General features: G+C 36.7%; 1 protein-coding gene across 1 annotated transcript in view; it reads right to left on the bottom strand.

Annotated features, from left to right (window-relative positions):
• The window catches only part of IQCM (IQ motif containing M), a gene marked incomplete at its 3' end in the record, with an annotated part of 457722 nt that overhangs the window by 66800 nt on the left and 368603 nt on the right, over positions 1–22319 (bottom strand). Inside the window, exon 12 of the mRNA XM_079919840.1 lies at positions 5586–5747. Coding sequence (XP_079775966.1) covers positions 5586–5747 — 162 coding nt within the window. The remainder of the gene's footprint in view (positions 1–5585; positions 5748–22319) is intronic.

The following is a 22319-nucleotide window of genomic DNA, read 5'->3' as shown; positions in this document are numbered from 1 at the left end:
ATACCGTATGCTAACACATATATATGGAATCTAAGAAAAAAAAAAAAAAAAGGTCATGAAGAACCTAGGTGCAAGATGGGAATAAAGACACAGACCTACTAGAGAATGGACTTGAGGATATGGGGAGGGGGAAGGGTAAGCTGGGACAAAGTGAGAGAGTGGCATGGACATATATACACTACCAAACATAAAATAGATAGCTAGTGGGAAGCAGCCGCATAGCACAGGGAGATCAGCTCAGTGCTTTGTGACCACCTAGAGGGTTGTGATAGGGAGGGTGGGAGGGAGGGAGACGCAAGAGGGAAGAGATATGGGGACATATGTATATGTATAAATGATTCATTTTGTTATAAAGCAGAAACTAACACACCATTGTAAAGCAATTATACTGCAATAAAGATGTTAATTTTATATATATATATATATATATATATATATATATATGTATATATGGAGCTCCTTTCAAATCAGGATTTATTTGGGTTTTACATTATATAATAATCTTATAAAACACCTCAGAGAATGGGTTCAACATTGTCAACTGAGTTTTGACAAGAGTAATAAATGTCCATATTCTAAATAAGTTAAGGAAAATCAGGAGAAGTCAGGGTAGGAAATTTAAGAAGGCAAAATAAATTACACATATATCAAATAGCTACAAGAAATATGTCCATAAAAGGAGATTAAAAATGATAGATAGAAATCCAAGTAAATGCGGAGATGTGTATTTTTTTTTTTTTTTTTTTTTGCGGTACACGGGCCTCTCACTGCTGTGGCCTCTCCCGTTTCGGAGCACAGGCTCCGGACACGCAGGCTCAATGGCCATGGCTCACGGGCCCAGTCGCTCCGCGGCATGTGGGATCTTCCCGGACCGGGGCACGAACCCGCGTCCCCTGCATCGGCAGGCGGACTCTCAACCATTGTGCCACCAGGGAAGCCCGGAGATGTGTATTTTAAAGGTCTAAAAAAGCACAAAGATATAAGCAGAACATGTAGTAAGTAGGATTATATTCATAATAAATCAGACTTATTGGATTATTATATATTAGTCTGAGTTCCATCACTTAAAACAAATGAGAAAATGTGGGAAAGTTTAGAGAGAAGTGCCAAAAGACATTAAGGATTAGAAAGGGGACTTCTGAGGAATAATGTTTGAAAAGGAATATTTTCAGAAAAAAGAAAAGGTCTTAATCTTGTAGGCATAGCCTTTGTTTTGTGGAGAGTGAAACAGCTACAACTGCAATAAAGGATGCATAAGAAAAGAAAGTCATGTTGCAAAGTAGAAAATTCTGAGCTGTCAAGGATGACTGAGTAATTGCCACAGTCTTTAAAGATGGGACAGATTCCCATTTGGCTAATGTATATCAGGTCTTGCCTGAAGGCAGTGGAATAAACTGAAGGGCATAAAAAGATACCTTGTACTCGTAATACGTAACATAATAGTGATTAGGCCAGGAAATCAGGTTCCAGTATTAATTATACAACTTAAATAACCATATGTTATAAAGGTAAGTAAAACTTACTACATAAGGGCTCAAAATGATGTATGAAAAAGAAATAGAACTAGAGGTCTTTGCTCATTACTCAGAATCTGAACTGATTAGAAAACTTACATTAATATAACAATATGATTTCAGTTAAGAATGGACCATTGGTTTGAGAAAGTAGTTTAATCATTCATTTGTATTCCCTAAATTACTTCCCTGAAAGCAATGACTAACCTACCCCTTTCAAGGTATTCCTATTAGAATTCCAAGAGCTCATTAATGTAATATACAGCTTCCAGGCTGGAAATTCACCAAAGTCACAAAAACTTAATGAAGGAGAGGAACAAGTTCAGTGTACCTGTGATAGGCCATAAGGTCAGGGGAGCTCAGAAACAGACAACTCATAAGGAAAGATAACCAAAGACATATTAAAAGACTAGCCCTCCAAATAACCTTTCCGAAAACAGGTTTGACAAGACTATGCTCCCGGAAAAAAATTTAAAGACTTTTTTTTTTAACTTCATTGATGGTCTAAGATTACAAAATTATGATTCAGAATAAATACTTTGTGCCTATTAAGCAATTTGAAATTATGACATATGCAGCATTCCACTTACATTCAAGCCACTGTGCTAGGAATTCTGGGATATAAAATATGGATATATGAAATATTTTTAGAGTATGTATGGTCTTAATACTACATACTTTGTTAGTAGCCCATGCCATTTACAGAGCATTCAGTAACTCTGTTAACTACTCTTCAGTTCTTGCTGATGATACATCTGTAAATCTACAGAGTGAAATCAATAAACAGGAGTGCCTACATTGTGGAGTATTAATATTGGAACATGTAATAAATTCCCAGAGCTATATTCCCTAAAATGTTTATAGTCAAGGAGTTAACTGAGTTTCAGAAAGCACTTCTATAATAGACTAATCTTTTTCAAGGTAAATGCTGCAAACTCTATTGTCAATCAATTTAATAACAACTATAATTCAAAAAGATGCAAGGCCCTGGCCACCTACTAAAAAAGAGAAAGAAAGCATAAAACCTCAGAAGATGGAGTCCTCAACTTATAAGGCCACTTCCGTATTTCCTATTTGTTTTATTTGAACCAAATGTTCACAAATGGGCTTTAGACAATGAACACAAATCTTTTAGAATGATAGGTTAACTTTCAGAGAGAAAATTGCAAAGAGAAAATAAATTGCAATCAGGGTCTTGGTTCATCTTATAGAACCTAAAGCCTTCAACCTCCTTTTCATAATTTTCTCTTTCTTTCCCGCTTCTTCTTCCAGGCTATCTTTCAGAACTGAGCACTTAAATAGATCTTTATATGCACAAGCCAAATGAGACTGCATTAAATTTGTGACTCTCCAGATGAGTTCTAATATGCTACTTTTAAACTTAAAGAGAAGTCATCTTTCAAAAAATCCCAAAATACAAATTTAACTATCTTGGTTGTTTAACTTTATGTCTCCAACTTTATTTTTACAGCTTTATTGAAGTGTAAATAAAAAACTACATGTACTTAAAGTGTATAATTTGATGAATTTTGACATATGTTTACATCCATGGAACCATCACCTATCACCACAATCAAGTTAATAAACATTTCTATTGACAGCATCCCTCAAATTTTGTAATCCATCAGGTCTCACTTCTATTTCCCACCTCTGTCCCAGGTAACCACGGATCTGATTCTGTCACAGGCCTAGTTTGTTTGCAACTTCTAGACTTTTATATAAACGGAATCATACTCTTGTACTCTTTTTTGTCTAACCTTTTTCAGCATAATTCATGTGAGATTCAGCCATATTGTTTGTTATATGTATTATATACTGTCAATAGTTTGTTCTTTTATATTGATGAGTAGTATTCTGCATGGATATATCACAATTTGTTTATCCTTTCACCTGTAGATGGGCATTTGAGTTGTTTCTAGTTTGGGTCTTTAACAAAAAAAGAATCTATGAATATTCATGTACAAGTCCCTGTATGTACGTATACTTTTTCATGGACAAATATCTAGGAGTGGTATGGCTGAGTCATATAGTAAGTGTATCTATAACTTTTTAAGAAAATGTCAAACCATTTTGCATGGTGATTTTAAAATTTTACATTTGCATTGGCAGGATATTAGTGTTCCAGCTGCTGCACTTGGTGTGTTCTGACTTTTTAATTTAGCCCTTAAGGTAGGTGTGTAGTGGTATCCTACTGTGTTTAATTTACATCTCCCTAATGACTAATAGCAGTGCGCATCATTTTTGGATTTGTTTGCCATTCTTAAATTATTCTTTTTTTATTTTGTGTTTATTTTAAAAATTTTACTTTCAGCAAAATTCATTCTTTTTGGCATACAGTTTGTTTTAGCTATGCAGAACAGTTTCATCACCCTAAGAACTCCCTCATGCAACCTCTCTGTAGTCAAACCCTCCCACCAGCATTAACCCCTGACAATCACAGGGCTGACTCTGTCCTACTAGTTTTGCTTTTCCAAAGCGTCATTTAAATGGAATCAATATATAGCCTTTGAGTTTGGCTTCTTTCACTTAACATGATGCATTTGAAATTCATCCATGTTATTGTATCAGTATCTCATTCCTCTTTATTGCTGGATACTATTTCACTGTACAAATGTTAACAAATTTTGATTATCCATTCACCAGTTGAAGAACATTTGTGTTTTTCCAGCCCTTGGCAATTATGATTAAGCAGCTACATATATTTATATATAGGTTTTTGTGTAAACAAATACTTTCAATCCTCTTAGGAAATTACCTAGGAGTATGATGGCTAGGCTTTATGGTTAGAGCATATTAATTTATAAGTATCAAAATCTTTAGAAATGGGTTGTACAATTTAGTATTTCCACCAGCAATGTATGAATGTTCCAGTTTTTCTACATTCTTGCCAGATTTGGTATTGTCAGATTTTTAAATTTTATTTTAGTCATTCTAATAGATGAGTAGTGGTATGACATTATGGCTTTTATTTGTATTTTCCTAATGACTAATAATATTGATCATCTTTTCATGTGCTTATTTGCCATCTATATATTTTCTTTGGACTATCTGGTTTTCCAAAATACAAAGTTAACTCATAGAAGGATAGTCTTTTCAACAAATAGTGCTAGCACATTTGGGTATCAATATGTTAGAAAAAAGACAAAACTTCAATCTTGAGTCGTGCACGAAACAGAGCTCAAAACAAATTATATACTGAAATATAAAATTTAAAACTATATTTCTAGAAGAAAACTTTGTGACCAGAGGTCTAACCAATATTTCTTGGATATGACAGTAAAAGCGTGAGTCATAAAAGAATACAGTGGTAAACTGGACTTCATCAAAATTAAAATCTTCTGCTCTTCAGAAGATATTATTAAGAGAAAGAAAAGACAAGCCACAGACTGGGAGAAAATATTTGCGAAGCATATATATGTTAAATAATTTATATTCAGAATATCTAAAGGACTCTCAACACTTAAAACAACAGCAAAAAATATAAAACTGGCCAAAAATTTGAACAGACATTTCACCAAAGAAGATACACAAATGACAAATACATGAAAATATGCTGTATATCACTGTCTACTAGAGAAATGCAAATTAAAACCACAATGGAATATCAATGCTATCTCTTAGAACGGCTAAAATTAGAAAAACTGATTACACTGAGTATTGATATGGCCATGGAACAAATGCAACTCTCATATTTCTACTGATGGGGAATATGAAATGGTTTAACCATGCTGGAAAACAGTTTAGTCAAGAGAAATGCATACATGTGTCTATATACAGTCCAGTACATGAATGTTCGTAGCAGCTTTCCTTGTAGTATCACTTTTTCTAAAAAACAAGCCAAATATCCATCATCAGATAAATGGATAAACACAGTGTTTCCACTATTTTAATGGAGTCATCAAAGTATAAATCAGCCACTTTTTAAATTGCAAGCATAATACTCAAGAACGAAAGGGAATATTCTATAGGGCCTATCATCCCATATCATCTAAGTGATGGATAAGGGTTATATAAAGTACAAGGTCATTTCTGCCTTATTATAAAAGGAAATTATAAGGTTCAGCATCTTACCTATATATTTATATCCTTCTTCCCCATTTACTATGGGTCTTAGCCAAGTTGACCTAAGCCTCATATTAGTACGCACATGGGCACCTTGAGGAGGGTAGAGTGTAAATAACATTTCAATTGCATTGGACTTCTTGATGATATCAGAGTATTTTGCATGGTGTTCTGTAAAAAAAAAGAACATTAATTTGTTTTTAATTTTAGACATTTTTACAAAATTTCTAATGTGTTTCTTTTAAGGGATGTAAATTTAAAACTATTGAATAATTTGAATGCTAATGGTTATGCTGACAACGTAGTTTTCTTTAGCCAAAAATACTTCACCAAAAATCTTGCCGTTTAGATAATTCATAGCAAAAATTAAGGAGTACGGGCTTGCTAGTAGAATCTTCAAACACTATCAGTTTAAAGCACTGTTGTTAATAGCTGTAGAAAAAAGTAAGATAACCAACTAACAGCATTCACATTATACATACTATAACGTAATCATATTTTTTTAATTGCCATTAAACAATGAAATCAGAATAATCTGACAAAAATGTTGATTAAATGAAGAGTTCCATAAACTGGAACTACTGAAAGAATACATATTCTTAGGCTATGGTCTTTAAGAAAATATAATAACATCTATACAAATATTTATATAGCACTTACTATATGCAAGAAATGGTCCCAAGTGCTTTTGAATATTAACACACTTAATATTCATAACACATCTGTAAGGTAGATACTGTTATCATCATTTTACATGAGGAATTGGAGGCCCAAAGAAATTAAATAACTTGCCTAAATCTTACAGTCTGTAAATGATGCAATTAGGATTTGGATTGTCTGAGGAGAAGCTCTTATTTGCAAACAAATGTTTGTCAAGTGAACATGACCTGCATTAACCAGTAGATGAGAAAGCTGGGATTAAAAAATAATTTAAATTGTAGAGTGAAAAATCTTTGGTTATGGCCCTTGGGCCTGCAGTTTGTGTCTTCAGTTTTTGGTTGATAAGCCAATATCCTAAAATTTAATAAGGCAGTCTCCTGAGCAATTAATTCAAAGTGACTCTACCTAGAAACATTTCAAAGAAAAGAGAGCTACTGATGTAAATCTTCATTTATAATCCTGTTACATTGTCTATCTTTTTCTTCCTACCTCTACCTTCCTTCCCTTTTTTCCCCTTTATTTTTTCAAATATCATATTTTGTGGTACAGTAAGTATAAGGCAGTACAACATAATGATTAAATGATTAAGAAAGCAGATTTGTTGGCGGGTAGTATCCATCTATTGCCTCACCCTAAATCCACCCTTCATTGTCCTATTTGTGAGACTAGAATATTTCTCCCTTGCCATATGGGAAATTTTTAAGCATCCTTCATAGAGGGTAAGGTAGGAAACTAGAGGACAAAGAGGCTCTTCCTGGTTCCGGGGGCTTTTGTCTGATAGCTCCTACTGTGCATAGTGACCAGCAGCAGTGCAGGGCACCTTCTGGGCCATGTTGCTTGGCACCCCACAGGGCTTCCCTGACTCACACTCTAGGAGCTGGCTAGCACGTTCCGTGAGGCACCAACTTCCCTTGAATGGGTTCCACGCTGAGACACCTCCTTATGGGAAGTTTCCCCAGAACCCCAGAGAGTGGCTTCCCTGGGAGTTCCACTAGCATGCTACCTCAGCAAACGTCTCTGCCACTCACTGGGTCACAGCTATGTCCTCTTCAAGAAGAGCTGGATCCCAGGGTAAAGGGAGAGGGTAAGGGGCACTCTTTAAAATTTGTTCTTTCCTTAAGTGCTCTGCCTCAGACCGAGGGTTAGCGCCACTCCTTATATCTGCTCTTCTCAATTCTTTAGGTTTTTTTTTTACCCTTCGTAGCCAATCTTATTTAATCACCATCATAGTTAATAATTCTTTATATTAATCTTTTCCTTCTCAAGTCACCATGTAGTTTTAGTTTCTAACTGGATCCTGATTGATACAAACAGACCTGGGTTTTAATTCTTGAACCACCATTAACAGGCTATGAAATATTAGATGAATCACATTTATCTCCTGGTGATAATACTGACATCATAGGGTTATTGATTAAGTGATATAAGAGATATATCAAAATTTATAGCACCATGTCTATAAGTACTACATGAGTGTGTTAGTTTTAATTTTCATCTAGTATTATTCCAACACTAATAAAAACCATGAGAGAGCCAGGAAATAAAGTTATTGCATCTTTCAATTATAAACATCTTAGGAAGTTTTCTGCCTCTTCTTAAAAGGAAAAGTTCAAAATTATTCCCCTCTAACTAAAAAAGCAGACATCTTCATATGTGCTCAAATATGCAGTTATTAGATATATCTCATTTAAATAATTCTAAATCCTTTCTCATCTGTCAACAGAAGAAAGGAAGCCAGAACTATTACAAAGCAGTGCTAAAGAGTCACCCTGCTTTACTTTTTCATTCTGATTATACTTCTTCAAGAAGTTGATCAAGGGAGATCCTCAGGCAGTAGAGGTCTCTTCAAGTTGTGAAGGCGACAGCGTTTTGTGAAGGAGGATGAATTGTGAAGGAGGATGCAGCATTAATTACATTATGAGAAATCATAGAGTGAAATTAAATACAATCCTGAAGTTTTCCGTCACACACAAAGTGAGGAAATAAAATAGATCAGAGTTTCCCTCTTCAAAACCATAAAGAAAAAAAAATAAAGTAGAAAAATCTAGCAATAATAGCAGCCTTTTTAGTGTGAAGAACCAAATTACACTTAGATTTCTCTCCTCTTCAAGATTTATATCTTTCTAATTCCTTTAGCTTAAACAAGATGTTTAGTAACGTTATTTAATAGGGCTATGCTTATTAGTTTTGGGGTTTCTTTTTTTTGCGGTACACAGGCCTCTCACTGTTGTGGCCTCTCCTGTTGCGGAGCACAGGCTCCGGACACGCAGGCTCAGCGGCCATGGCTCATGGGCCCAGCCGCTCCGCGGCATGTGGGATCTTCCCAGACCGGGGCATGAACCCGTGCCCCTGCATTGGCAGGCGGACTCTCAACCACTGCGCCACCAGGGAAGTCCTATGCTTATCAGTTTTAATAAAGCATTTTATTTTCCATAAAGGCAAATGTTTTCATTTGGGGAAAAATAAAATGCCTACACTAAAATCTAAGCAGTGGTGAATGTAGACCTGCCACTTTCTCTTCCTGGCTTATCCTGATTGAAGACTTAAGCAGAAACACATGAAGTCTGTGGAAGCTGAACTTGCCATGACAATGTGATATCGTGATAGCTATAGTATCAGACACACATTCAAGGTTTTCAGCTCAGAATCTTGCTAATGCCACCATTTGCCATCAGGTAATACAAATGGAGACTTAGAGCTTATATAAACAAGGCATAATGATTTTGGAATAATTGTACCTCCTTTCATAATATCAAAGTTGATTACAAGTAAGCATTTTTCATTTTAGAAGACATATGGCTTGTAAAACATGTCCTCTTCTTTTTGTTTTATACATATGTCATCCCAAGATAAAAACAGGAATTTAATTTTTGTTGCTGATATTGATAATGTGTTATTTATAAAGCACCTTCCTTTTGATACACTGCTAAGTCACTAAGTCAATATTGCCACACTACATTTAGATGTAATAATACAGTTCTCAGAACTCAAAAGAATAAGAGCTCTTCCTTATGCCTTCTTCCCCAAGCCATGTCCATAGTAAAACTCTGAAGATCTTAGATGTATGTGTCTAGGTCTGGCAAAAGCCCACACAATAGTTCCATAAATCTCCATTGCTCCCAGGTCACCAAGTAATTAATTATCTTCATTAGAGGTAGCAGCAGTGGTTGAGAGCAGAGGCTTTAGAGCTGACCACTGCTTGGGTGTGAACCTGGATCTGCCATTTATGATCTGTGTGACCCGAAGCAAGTTAGCTAACCTCTTTCCAGCTCAGTATCATAGTAAAACTGTTCACATAATAGTGTTGTCATGAGCTGATATAAAGTCTTTAGAAGAACACCTAGTCTATGGCCAGCATTATTTAAGTGTTATTACTATTATTATCATGCTCTTCATTTAACAGATGCTGGTACAGCCTCTATCCTATTTAGATAATGAGGGCAGTTTCCTGTCTTGTCCCCCATCTTACTTGTCTTCTGGATGGGTGGGTGGAAAAGTGGACAGTCATCCTGAAGTCGTTGCTCTTTCTGGTCACTCCTACACTATTTTGGATATTCTAAGGGTAAGTGGTTCCTGTTCTATACTGATCAGAAGTTTTGTGTTAATTAGTGCTTGTGAGCTACTAACTGATGTTACGGTGGTCTTCCTTGTTGCTATTATTAGCATATTTTGTTGAATCTAAGACATTATAGATGTTGATGACCCCGTTAGTTTACACACCACGAAGAAATATAAAAGACTGGAAATTTAACTAGGGCATACCATTGATTATAAGATATAGCTCAATTTTAGAGACATTAAAATATGAAAATATACATCTTAGCGTTAACAAAATATGGCAAAATCATGATATCCAGTTGCCTAATTGACAACTCCACTTGGCTAACAAATAGGCACCAATGTCTGTCCTGTTCTAGGATTCCCTGTCTCAGTAAATAGCCCCTATTTAATGGCACAACCTAGAAAACTAGATCTTGACACCGCACTACCCACTGCCACCCTCCTAGAAAAACTATCATCTATTTTTATACAAACATTTTTGCCTCCTAAACAGTCTTCTTGGCCCTTTGGATCTTGCCTCTAAACAGCAGCCAGAATAATATATATATATATATTTTTTCGGTACGCGGGCCTCCCACTGCCGCGGCCTCTCCCGCTGCCGGACGCACAGGCTCAGCGGCTCACGGGCCCAGCCGCTCCGCGGCACGCGGGATCCTCCCGGACCGGGGCACAAACCCGTGTCCCCTGCATCGGCAGGCGGACTCTCAACCACTGCGCCACCAGGGAAGCTCCAGAATAATATTTTTTAAAGTATTTTTAATACATTTTTCTATTCAGCAGTTCCCTAGTTCATTTTCCTACTCAGCAGTTTCCCTGGTTCATTTTCCTACTCAATGGCTTCCTGATGCTCTTAAAATAATGCCAAGTCCTTACTATGCCCTGAAAGACTTTGAACATTCTGGCCCCTGCCTCCTCTTCCATCTCTACTCTAGCAACCTTGGCTTTCTTTCAGTTTCAGAATCACATCTTGCATCCTCCTACTTCAGAAGCTTTGCATAAGATGTTCTGTGTAGCTGGTATGTTCTCCTCCCAAACCCTTTCCTCCGTTGCCTCATCAACGTCTACAACACCTTCATGTCTCTTCTCAAAGTGTCCTCTAACTCTCACCAACTAGATCAAGCTTTCACATTATATCATCTCAGAGTTATTGTTCTCTGTACTTTTTCTCCATTACACTTACTGAAGTTTGTAATTATATTATTCCTATTATTACTTGAGATCTGCCTCGTTCACAAGACTATCAGTTACAGGCAGACAAGGTCCATGATTGTTTGCTAACCATTGAATCTCCTAGCACCTAGCCATGTGCCTGATACTGGGAAAGGGTCAATAAAAGGCTTTTTAATTAACAAATAAATACAACAATAATTAATAGTATTCATTGGGAGCTTAGTATATAGCAGGCAGTGTGCTAAGCAGGTTATGTACATTAGCTAAATTAATCCTAAAATCACATATGTGTGACTTACTGACAATCCTATGAGTTCAATACTAGCATACTCATAACATAGCTCAAGACACTGAGGCATATAGAGGTTAAAGAGCATTTTCATGGCCTCACAGTAAGTGGTGAGGCCAGTATAATCTTAATTCTAACTTGAAAGTCGATCCTTTCAATGAGGATGCCATATCATTTTAAACACACTGTTCCTGGTATCATGGGACTGTTAGCGCCTTCAGGGGTTGCTAGTTTTCTGGTGGCCTCTCCCTTTGAAGTCTTCTTCCAATCTTTCTAAATCCTTTAGCTGTCCGTGCATAGTCAGCACTATGGTTTCTCTCACAAGAACTCATAGCTCTTTCCAGATGGTTTTCTGATGTTAGTCTTCTCCACAAGAATTTATTTTCTACAGACTATTGACAACCCCTCAGGTCAAAACCACAGTTCATCAACTGATTATAACCCTCTTAGTTTGCTAAGGATGGAAGCCAGAATAAAACCCCACAGTGGGACCTCCTTAGACACCTATAGTTATCTCCTGCCTCTCAGATAAGCAAGGCTCATTATGCTTAATATTTAGAATAGATGGTGAGTGTTCAGAGGACCCAAAGATGCCTGTCCCTCCCTCTCCTGCACAGGCCGATTGTATTATTCAGGTCTCACTGCTTCCCTACTGCAGGCCCTGAATTTGAATATTTAAGGCAGTGGTCACCAGACTTGTACTTCAAGAATAACAGGGATTTTAAAAAACATTGTAAATGGAATCATACTAAAGACATACTTTTGTTTGGTAAATATTTTGGTTCCATGATTATTTTAACATTATTTTATGGTTTTAAAAGCATTACAGGAGGAGGAGCTTCAAGACGGTGGAAGAGTAAGACGCGGAGATCACCTTCCTCCCCACAGATACATCAGAAATACATCTACACGTGGAACAACTCCTACAGAACACCTACTGAACGCTGGCAGAAGACCTCAGACCTCCCAAAAGGCAAGAAACTCCCCACGTACCTGGGTAGGGCAAAAGAAAAAAGAATAAACAGAGTCAAAAGGATAGGGACGGATAGGACCTGCACCAGTGGGAGGGAGCTGTGAAGGAGGAAAGGTTTCCACACACTAGAAGCCCCTTCACGGGCGGAGACTGCGGGTGGCGGAGGGGGGAAGCTTCAGAGCCGCGGAGGAGAGCACAGCAACAGGGGTGCGGAGGGCAAAGCAGAGAGATTCCCACACAGAGGATCGGTGCCAACCGGCACTCACCAGCCCGAGAGGCTTGTCTGCTCACCCGCGGGGCAGGCGGGGGCCGGAAGCTGAGGCTCGGGCTTCGGTCAGAGCGCAGGGAGAGGACTGGTGGAGTGAACACAGCCTGAAGGGGTTAGTGCACCACGGCTAGCCAGGAGGGAGTTCGGGAAAAAATCTGGAGCTGCCGAAGAGGCAAGAGACTTTTTCTTCCCTCTTTGTTTCATGGTGCGCGAGGAGACGGGATTAAGAGCGCTGCTTAAAGAGCTCCAAAGATGGGAGCGAGCCGCGGCTATCAGCACGGACCCCAGAGACAGGCAGGAGACGCTAAGGCTGCTGCTGCCGCCACCAAGAAGCCAGTGTGCAAGCACAGGTCACTATCCCCACCTCCCCTCCCGGGAGCCTGTGCAGCCTGCCACTGCCAGGGTCCCGTGATGCAGGGACAACTCCCCTGGGAGAACGCACGGGGCGCCTCAGGCTGGTGCAACGTCATGCCGGCTTCTGCCGCCGCAGGCTCATCCCGCATCCGTACCCCTCCCTCCCCCTGGCCTGAGTGAGCCAGAGCCCCCGTATCAGCTGCTCCTTTAACCCCATCCTGTCTGAGCTAAGAACAGATGCCCTCAGGCGACCCAGACACAGAGGCGTGGCCAATCCAAACTGAACCCCAGGAACTGTGCGAACACAAAAGAGAAAGGGAAATCTCCCCCAGCAGCTTCAGGAGCAGTGGATTAAATCTCCACAATCAACTTGATGTACCCTGCATCTGTGGAATACCTGAATAGACAACGAATCATCCCAAATTGAGGAGATGGACGCTGGGAGCAACAATATATATATATATTTTTCCTTTTTCTCTTTTTGTGAGTGTGTATGTGTATGCTTCTGTGTGTGACTTTGTCTGTATAGCTTTGCTTTTATCATTTGTCCTAGGGTTCTGTCTCTCCGTTTTTGTTTTTGTTTTTTTTTTTTTGGAAAGTTTTTAGAACTTGTTATCATTGGTGGATTTGTTTTTTGCTTTGGTTGCTCTCTTTGCTTTTTTTATTATTACTTAAAAATTATTAATGATTATTTTTTATTTTAATAACTTTATTTTATTTTACTTTATTTTTTTAAATCTTCTTCTTCCTTTCTTTTTTTCTTTCTTTTTTTTTCTCCCTTTTATTCTGAGCCGTGTGATGACAGGCTCTTGGTGCTCCAGCCAGGAGTCAGGGCTGTGCCTCTGAGGTGGGAGAGACACATTCAGAAGGACACTGGTCCACAAGACACCTCCCAGCTCCACGTAATATCAAATGGCGAAAATCTCCCAGAGATCTCCATCTCAACGCCAAGACGCAGCTCCACTCAATGACCAGAAAGCTACAGTGATGGACAACGTATGCCAAACAACTTGCAAGACAGGAACGCAACCTCATCCATTAGCAGAGAGGCTTCCTAAAATCATAATAAGGCCACAGACACCTCAAAACACACCACCAGATGCAGACCATCCCACCAGAAAGACAAGATCCAGCCCCATCCACCAGAACACAGGCACTAGTCCCCTCCACCAGGAAGCCTACACAACCCACTGAACCAACCTTAGCTACTGAGGACAGACACCAAAAACAATGGGAACTACGAACCTGCAGCCTGCAAAAAGGAGACCCCAAACACAGTAAGATAAGCAAAATGAGAAGGCAGAGAAACACACAGCAGATGAAGAAGCAAGGTAAAAACCCACCAAACCTAAAAAATGAAGAGGAAATAGGCAGTCTACCGGAAAAAGAATTCAGAGTAATGATAGTAAAGATGATCCAAAATCTTGGAAATAGAATGGAGAAAATACAAGAAACGTTTAACAAGGATGTAGAAGAAATAAAGAGCAAACAAACAGTGATGAACAACACAATAAATGAAATTAAAAATTTTTTAGAAGGGATTAATAGCAGAATAACTGAGGCAGAAGAATGGATAAGTGACCTGGAAGATAAAGTAGTGGAAATAACTACTGCAGAGCAGAATAAAGAAAAAGGAATGAAAAGAATTGAGGACAGTCTCAGAGACCTCTGGGACAACATTAAATGCACCAACATTCGAATGATAGGGGTCCCAGAAGAAGAAGAGAAAAAGAAAGGGACTGAGAAAATATTTGAAGAGATTCTAGTTGAAAACTTCCCTAATATGGGAAAGGAAATAGTTAATCAAGTCCAGGAAGCACAGAGAGTCCCATAAAGGATAAATCCAAGGAGAAACACACCAAGACACATACTAATGAAACTATCAAAAATTAAATACGAAGAAAAAATATTAAAAGCAGGAAGGGATAAACAACATATAACACACAAGGGGATCCCCATAAGGTTAACAGCTGATCTTTCAGCAGAAACTCTGCAAGCCAGAAGGGAGTGGCAGGACATATTTAAAGTGATGAAGGAAAAAAAACCTACAACCAACATTACTCTACCCAGCAAGGATATCATTCAGATTTGATGGAGAAATTAAAACCTTTACAGACAAGCAAAAGCTAAGAGAATTCAGCACCACCAAACCAGCTTTATAAAAAAAGCTAAAGGAACTTCTCTAGGCAGGAAACACAAGAGAAGGAAAAGACCTACAATAACAAGCCCAAAACAATAAGTAAATGGTTATAGGAACATACATACCGATAATTACCTTAAATGTAAATGAATTAAATATCCAACCAAAAGACATAGACTGGCTGAATGGATACAAAAACAAGACCCATATATATGCTGTCTACAAGAGACTGACTTGAGACCTAGGGACACATACAGACTGAAAGTGAGGGGATGGAAAAAGATATTCCATGCAAATGGAAATCAAAAGAAAGCTGGAGTAGCAATTCTCATATCAGACAAAATAGCTTTTAAGACAAAGACTATTTATTACAAGAGACAAAGAAGGACACTACATAATGATCAAGGGATCAATCCAAGAAGAAGATATAACAATTGTAAATATTTATGCACCCAACACAGGAGCAGCTCAATACATAAGGCAAATGCTAACAGACATAAAATGGGAAATCTACATTAACACAATCATACTAGGAGTCTTTAACACCCTACTTTCACCAATGGACAGATCATCCAAAATGAAAATAAATACAGAAACACAGGCTTTAAATGATACATTAAACAAGATAGACTTAATTGATATTTATAGGACATTCCATCCAAAAACAACAGAGTACACTTTCAAGTACTCATGGAACATTCTCCAGGATGGATCATACCTTGGGTCACAAATCAAGCCTTGGTAAATTTAAGAAAATTGAAATCGTATCAAGTATCTTTTCTGACCACAACACTATGAGACTAGGTATCAATTACAGGAAATAATATGTGAAAAATACAAACACATGGAGGCTAAACAATACACTATTTAATAACCAAGAGATCACTGAAGAAATCAAAGAGGAAATCAAAAAATACCTAGAAACAAATGACAATGAAAACATGACGACCCAAAACCTATGGGATAGAGCAAAAGCAGTTCTAAGAGGGAAGTTTATAGCAATAGAATCCTACCTTAAGAAACAAGAAACATCTCAAATAAACAACCAACCTTACACCAAAAGCAATTAGAGAAAGAAGAACAAAGAAACCCCAAAGTTAGCAGAAGGAAAGAAATCATAAATTTCAGATCAGAAATAAATGAAAAAGAAATGAAGGAAACAATAGAAAAGATCAATACAACTAAAAGCTGGTTCTTTGAGAAGATAAACAAAATTGACCTAAGTGTCCATCAATAGATGAATGGATAAAGAAAATGTGACACATATATACAAAGGAATATTACTCAGCCATAAAAAGAAACGAAATTGAGTTATTTGTAGTGAGGTGGATGGACTCAGAGTCTGTCATACAGAGTGAAGTAAGTCAGAAAGAGAAAAACAAATACCATATGCTGACACATATATACGGAATCTAAAAAAAAAAAAGGTCATGAAGAACCTAGGGGCAAGACAGGAATAAAGACACCGACCTACTAGAGAATGGACTTGAGGATATGGGGAGGGGGAAGGGTAAGCTGGGACAAAGTGAGAGAGTGGCATGGACATATATATACTACCAAACTTAAAATAGATAGCTAGTTGGTAGCAGCCTCAAAGCACAGGGATATCAGCTCTGTGCTTTGTGACCACCTAGAGGGGTGGGAGGGAGGGAGATGCAAGAGGGAAGAGATATGGGGACATATATATATATGTATAACATTCACTTTGTTATAAAGCAGAAACTAACACACCATTGTAAAGCAATTGTACTCCGATAAAGATGTTTAAAAAAATAACAATTTTTTAGTATAAGCATATTCTATGAAATGTTTGGGATATACTTTTACTGTGAAAAAATATTATTTCTTACTGTGTAATGAACTATATGTGTAAAGAAGCTAAAAAAGAGTGGAGATATATATATATAGATGTATAACTGATTCACTTTACTGTACACCTGAAACTAACACAACATTGTTAATCAACTATACTCCAATAAATTTTTTTTTAAATATTAAAAAAATAAATAAAAGCATTATATGTTCATGATAGGAAATTCTGGAAATACAAAAAAGTATAAGGAATAATTATTATTCAGCATTTGCCAACTCTAATCCCATGTGTGTGATTTTTTTCTCCCACAACCCCCAAGAATGTATAATAGCACATTAGTACTAACAGGACACTTGGTGGCAGATCATTCTTAGAATTAGGAAACAGACATAAAGTTGTCAGCTTTACATTATAGGTAGGTGTGATAAAAAGAAAAAACATCTATCGTCGCAGTTGTTCCTTTCTAAAATTATTATTAATCTCAGTCATGTACACAGTACACAAGTAAATGTACTTTACAGCAAATGATGAGAAATTGAGCTTCTAGGAATTTTGGAAGTGTGAATTTCTTCCTAATGGGCCTGTCCTCAACACAAATCCCCAGCACCGACTTACTACTTAAAAAGGGCTCGTATATAAATCGTTAAGTTGAGGACCAGTCCTAAGTGTATCAAGAGAGAGTTAGATGGCTAATAAAGCTTTACTAGTGACCCTGGGTTATTAAACCAGAATAGAAGACCTCATTTTTGAAGTCAATTATTAAGAAGTATTTGCAAGTATGGGTAAAAATAGCCTAATCCTTTCCCTTTGCCCAGTACCTGCATTATTATGTAACTAAATTTATCACCAAGGTAAAAATACACTTCATAATCTTCACATGAACAAAGACTTCACAGGCTAAAAACAATGGTGACAGATAATCAAGATTTCCTTCCATTGTGAATATTATGCATTTATTAAAATGCAAACTTAGCTCTCATGGGCCACTGACCAGTCATATGAGGTTTTCAGCATGGGGTTATCAAACGTGAGTTCAAAGTGGTGGTCAAATAATCTATAACCCAGTGTAAATGACCAATTTCTAAATGTTGTACTTTTAATATATTGTCACTGTTAGAGCACTTTATGTTTTTATGCTGCATTCATTTTCTTTGATTTGAATTAGATGAATGTCATACTTTTTTGTCATGACACTTTTATCTACGCTTTCTCTATTCATCAGTAAATTTAAAAGAAGAATGCCAATTTATCAGTATAAAAAATTCCATATGTTATGAACAAGGGAAAGTGAATCTAAAGCATCGCCATTCATAAATCAATGGAACTTTCTTACATTTAATTTATCTTAAGCTGAAATATGAGATCTTAAAGATCACTGATGAAAGAGCAAAATGTTAAGAATCAAAACCAAAGGGCGGGGCTTCCCTGGTGGTACAGTGGTTAAGAATCTGCCTGTCAATGCAGGGGACACGGGTTTCAAGCCCTGGTCCAGGAAGATCCCACATGCCGCAGAGCAACTAAGCCCATGCGCCACAACTACTGCCTACAGCCCGTGCTCTACGTGCCTAGAGCCCATGCTCCACAACAAGAGAAGCCACTGCAATGAAAAGCCCACGCACTGCAACAAAGAGTAGCCCCCGCTCACCACAACTAGAGAAAGCCCATGTGCAACAATGAAGACCCAATGCAGCCAAAAATAAATAAATAAAATAAATAAGTTAAGAAAAAAAAAAAAACAAAGAGCAAAATGGTTAAGAAGGCAGTTAAACAACATGCCACTGGATGATACAACCGGTAAGAATAAATGCAAGGAACATTGATCTCTTATATTACAATTAAATACCAACATTGTTTAATTTAAAGAAGAACAAAAACGTTCATTAACACTTGAATCAGAGTAAAGAATATAAAATAAGGACATGAATTAATTAAAATTTTGTTAAAGTATAGCAGTATTATACTAAGTGAAGTCAGAAGGAGAAAGACAAATATCATATATCACTCATATGTGGAATCCGATTAAAAAAAAATAAACAAATGAACTTATTTATGAAACAGACTTACAGATACCGAAAACAAACATGATTGCCCAAAGGGAAATGTGGGGGCAGGGGAGGGATAAATCAGAAGCTTGGGATGAACACACACACACACTAGTATATATAAGATAGATAACCAACAAGGACCTACTGTATGGCACAGGGAACTCTACTCAATATTCTGTGATAACATATATGAGAAAAGCATCTAAAAAAGAATGAATATATGTATATGTATAACTAAATCACTTTGCTGAACACCTGAAACTAAAACAACGTAAATCGACTATACTCCAGTAAAATAAAAAATAAAAATAAAAAATAGAATAGTAAAATATAGCAATTACTACTTTTAAATCCCCTCATTTCATGAAAAAAACGTACATATTATAAATTCCGCCAGAACTTTCTTTACTATATAATTCAAAAGGTTAAATGTGGGAACACTGTGTCATTAACACATACAAACCTTTATAAATCCAATCAAATTTCTAATATAAAATAGGAAACTAGGTGATTGCAGCCACTTGATTGTTCAATAATCAAAGTACAGTTATTTCAAAAGGTTCACTTCTTCAGTGGAATAAGTATACAGAGTTCATAAATATGCTAACATTTATTTTTATTTCCATATTGATTTTTTTTGCCTTTTAGACTTATAAGCAAATTAAATACATTTGCAAGTGTTGGATGAAGAAAGCTAAAAGACCTTTCCCTTTTTCTGTCTTCATGGAATTTAGACAAAAACCCAGAACATATTAAGCCATATTAACATGTCACGTAGCTACATAAAACAAATAATTTTGGTTAATAATTCTGATAAAATTATAAGGATTCCTTATGAGCGGCATTTTCTTTTATTTTAAAAGCGATGTTAATAAAAATATGTTAAAACCTATAATAAACTGCTAAAGAAATGTTCAATGATAAATTTGCATTTTAAAAATAGCACTTTGTTATTAAACAACAAAGACTAAAAGAACTTTACATCTAAATACCCAAGAGCATACTTAAATACACATAATGAGGAACAAAGATTTAAGGTGGGAATGCAATAGGTCAAATAAAATGTAAACTGTCTCCATAGATTTCAAAAAGTATTTAATAAAAATGAAATTAAAACTCTTCATAAAGACATCTAGTAAACTAGGAAGAGAAGGATACAACTTAAAACAAGTCAATGGTACACAATAACATTAAAATTAGTGAGAAAATACCAATGTTCATCATTATCAATATTATCTAATGTTTTAAAAGTTCTAATTAATGCAAAAGTCAAGAAAAAGATATCTTTAATCATATCGTAAATAATGTGTAATTAGAAAAAATTTTATATCATTTTCAGGTGAAACAATTACACACTTATAAAACTCAAGATAAGCTGAAAATTATTATAATTTAGGAGGGTAAAATACAACTACTGATTATAAAATAAACATATAAATTAACAGTCTTTCTATATACAAGAAAAACTTGTTAGAATACATACTAGAAAAAAATGATTAAAAAAATTTTAAATCGCAAACAAAACAGCTGAAAACAATAATAAAAGCCTGTGTGTGTGTTTGTGTGTGTGTGTCTGTGTACTAGAAGTAATGCAAACATTGTCTCATAAATGATTAGTATTATGATTAATTTTAAGTACTTTTAAAAATATGCCCTTCATTTTTCTCTGAAGGTCTGAGTCTCAGGATAGCCAGATTAAATCCATTAACACGACTTTACTCTGACAGACTAAAGACAAATGCTCCTCTCACCTTAGTTAAAATGTTCTCACTTTGAGAAAAATATAATAGCACAAAAAATTCTTAAAACTTAGCACAGTGTCAGTTTTTATTGGACTCACCATACATAATTCAAAACATATTTCTTTTCTCTTAGTTTGGAAGAGTATTTTAATAAAGAAAGTCACCTTTCAGGGTTGGAAGCATAAAAATTCCAAATAAATATAGCTATTCTAAATTGTTAAATTACATTTGAATTACCCAATCCTCTTGTCTTTCTTGCCACATACTGCCATCGTTTTGGTTATTTTCCTACATGTATACATATCCTTAAGGATTGGGGAAAATTCAACCAATCTGTAGGCTATTCCTTGGTAATATGAGTTTTAAAAGGTATACTGGGGGAGGGGAGTGGAATTTGAAGTTAAAGACACAATTCAACATTGTAAGTATTACTGTCCCATATTATCTCAATCCCTGAGCAAAAAATGCAATAATTGGCAGATGACTATAACAGGCTTAGCTCTATACCTTTACTCAACAATGTCATCCTGCAAGCAAAAAATATTCTCACAAAACCCCAAAAATTTACGTTCCCTTTTATGTGCTTAGGATTGTCTCTAAACTCTGGAGACAAAACTAATACCATGCTATTTCATACAGCAAAAATGAACTCCAAATCAGTAAGAATCTTTCCTGATGGATTTTCCAAGTGAATACCAAATACCAAGTGGTATTCACTTGGAAAATTATTTGATATTGATTTTTTTAAACAGTTGATGCTGTCTTTTAGAACTAAACCATTCTCTAGCTTTTTGGAGTTCATTCACCAGAATAATTTAGATTTCCCAATACCAGTAAAGGGTCTATAATTCGAGGTCTGTTTATTGATTATAGAAAAGTTAAGATTAATCTGAATTCTTTATGCAACAAGGTTGGGTACAAGCTAATTATTAAGTGGAAGAATTTACTTATTTAACAAATGTCCAATTTCCTGGCTTAATTTATTTACAGGTATCAATAGGTAATAATATCCCTCATTAAACATGGTATAGTAGGGGCTTCCCTGGTGGCGCAGTGGTTGAGAGTCTGCCTGCCAATGCAGGGGACACGGGTTTGTGCCCCGGTCTGGGAAGATCCCACATGCCACGGAGCGGCTAGGCCCGTGAGCCATGGCCGCTGAGCCTGTGCGTCCGGAGCCTGTGCTCCGCAACGGGAGAGGCCACAATAGTGAGAGGCCCGTGTACCGCAAAAAAAACAAAAAAAACAAAAAAACATGGTATAACAAAAGGAATTTTTTCCTCTCCTCCTCTCCCAGGATACCCCAAAGAAACATGTTTAATCTATCAAAATACAAATATATTTACATCTTTAATGAAACATGAAAATTACCACAACTTCCAATAACTTTGAAGAATATGTGACAGAAACAATAAAATTCAGACCTAAGTGAGAGAATGCCTAAAACTGACACAAACCTCCTCAGTCCTCAGACAAGATACAGACATGTCTGAAAGGAAGAATCGTAGTCCTGAAAGACCCCTTCAAGGACCTGTTAAGGAAGTGACAAGACTTATGTGTGTGGATGAAACAGAGAAGAAACAAAAGATGTAACTGGGAAATCCAGTCCATGCCACACCTCAGAATGACAGTTGAGGCAGAGCTGAAGGAAGGAGATTCATGTTTGTCTCCTGCGTTAACCACATCCACTTTGTCCCAGCGTTCCCTAGTCTCTACCACTGATAGCATCAA

Source organism: Stenella coeruleoalba, assembly GCF_951394435.1.
Source record: "Stenella coeruleoalba genome assembly, chromosome: 4".
Taxonomy (NCBI): domain Eukaryota; kingdom Metazoa; phylum Chordata; class Mammalia; order Artiodactyla; family Delphinidae; genus Stenella; species Stenella coeruleoalba.
This window is presented reverse-complemented; position numbering and strand designations above follow the sequence as displayed.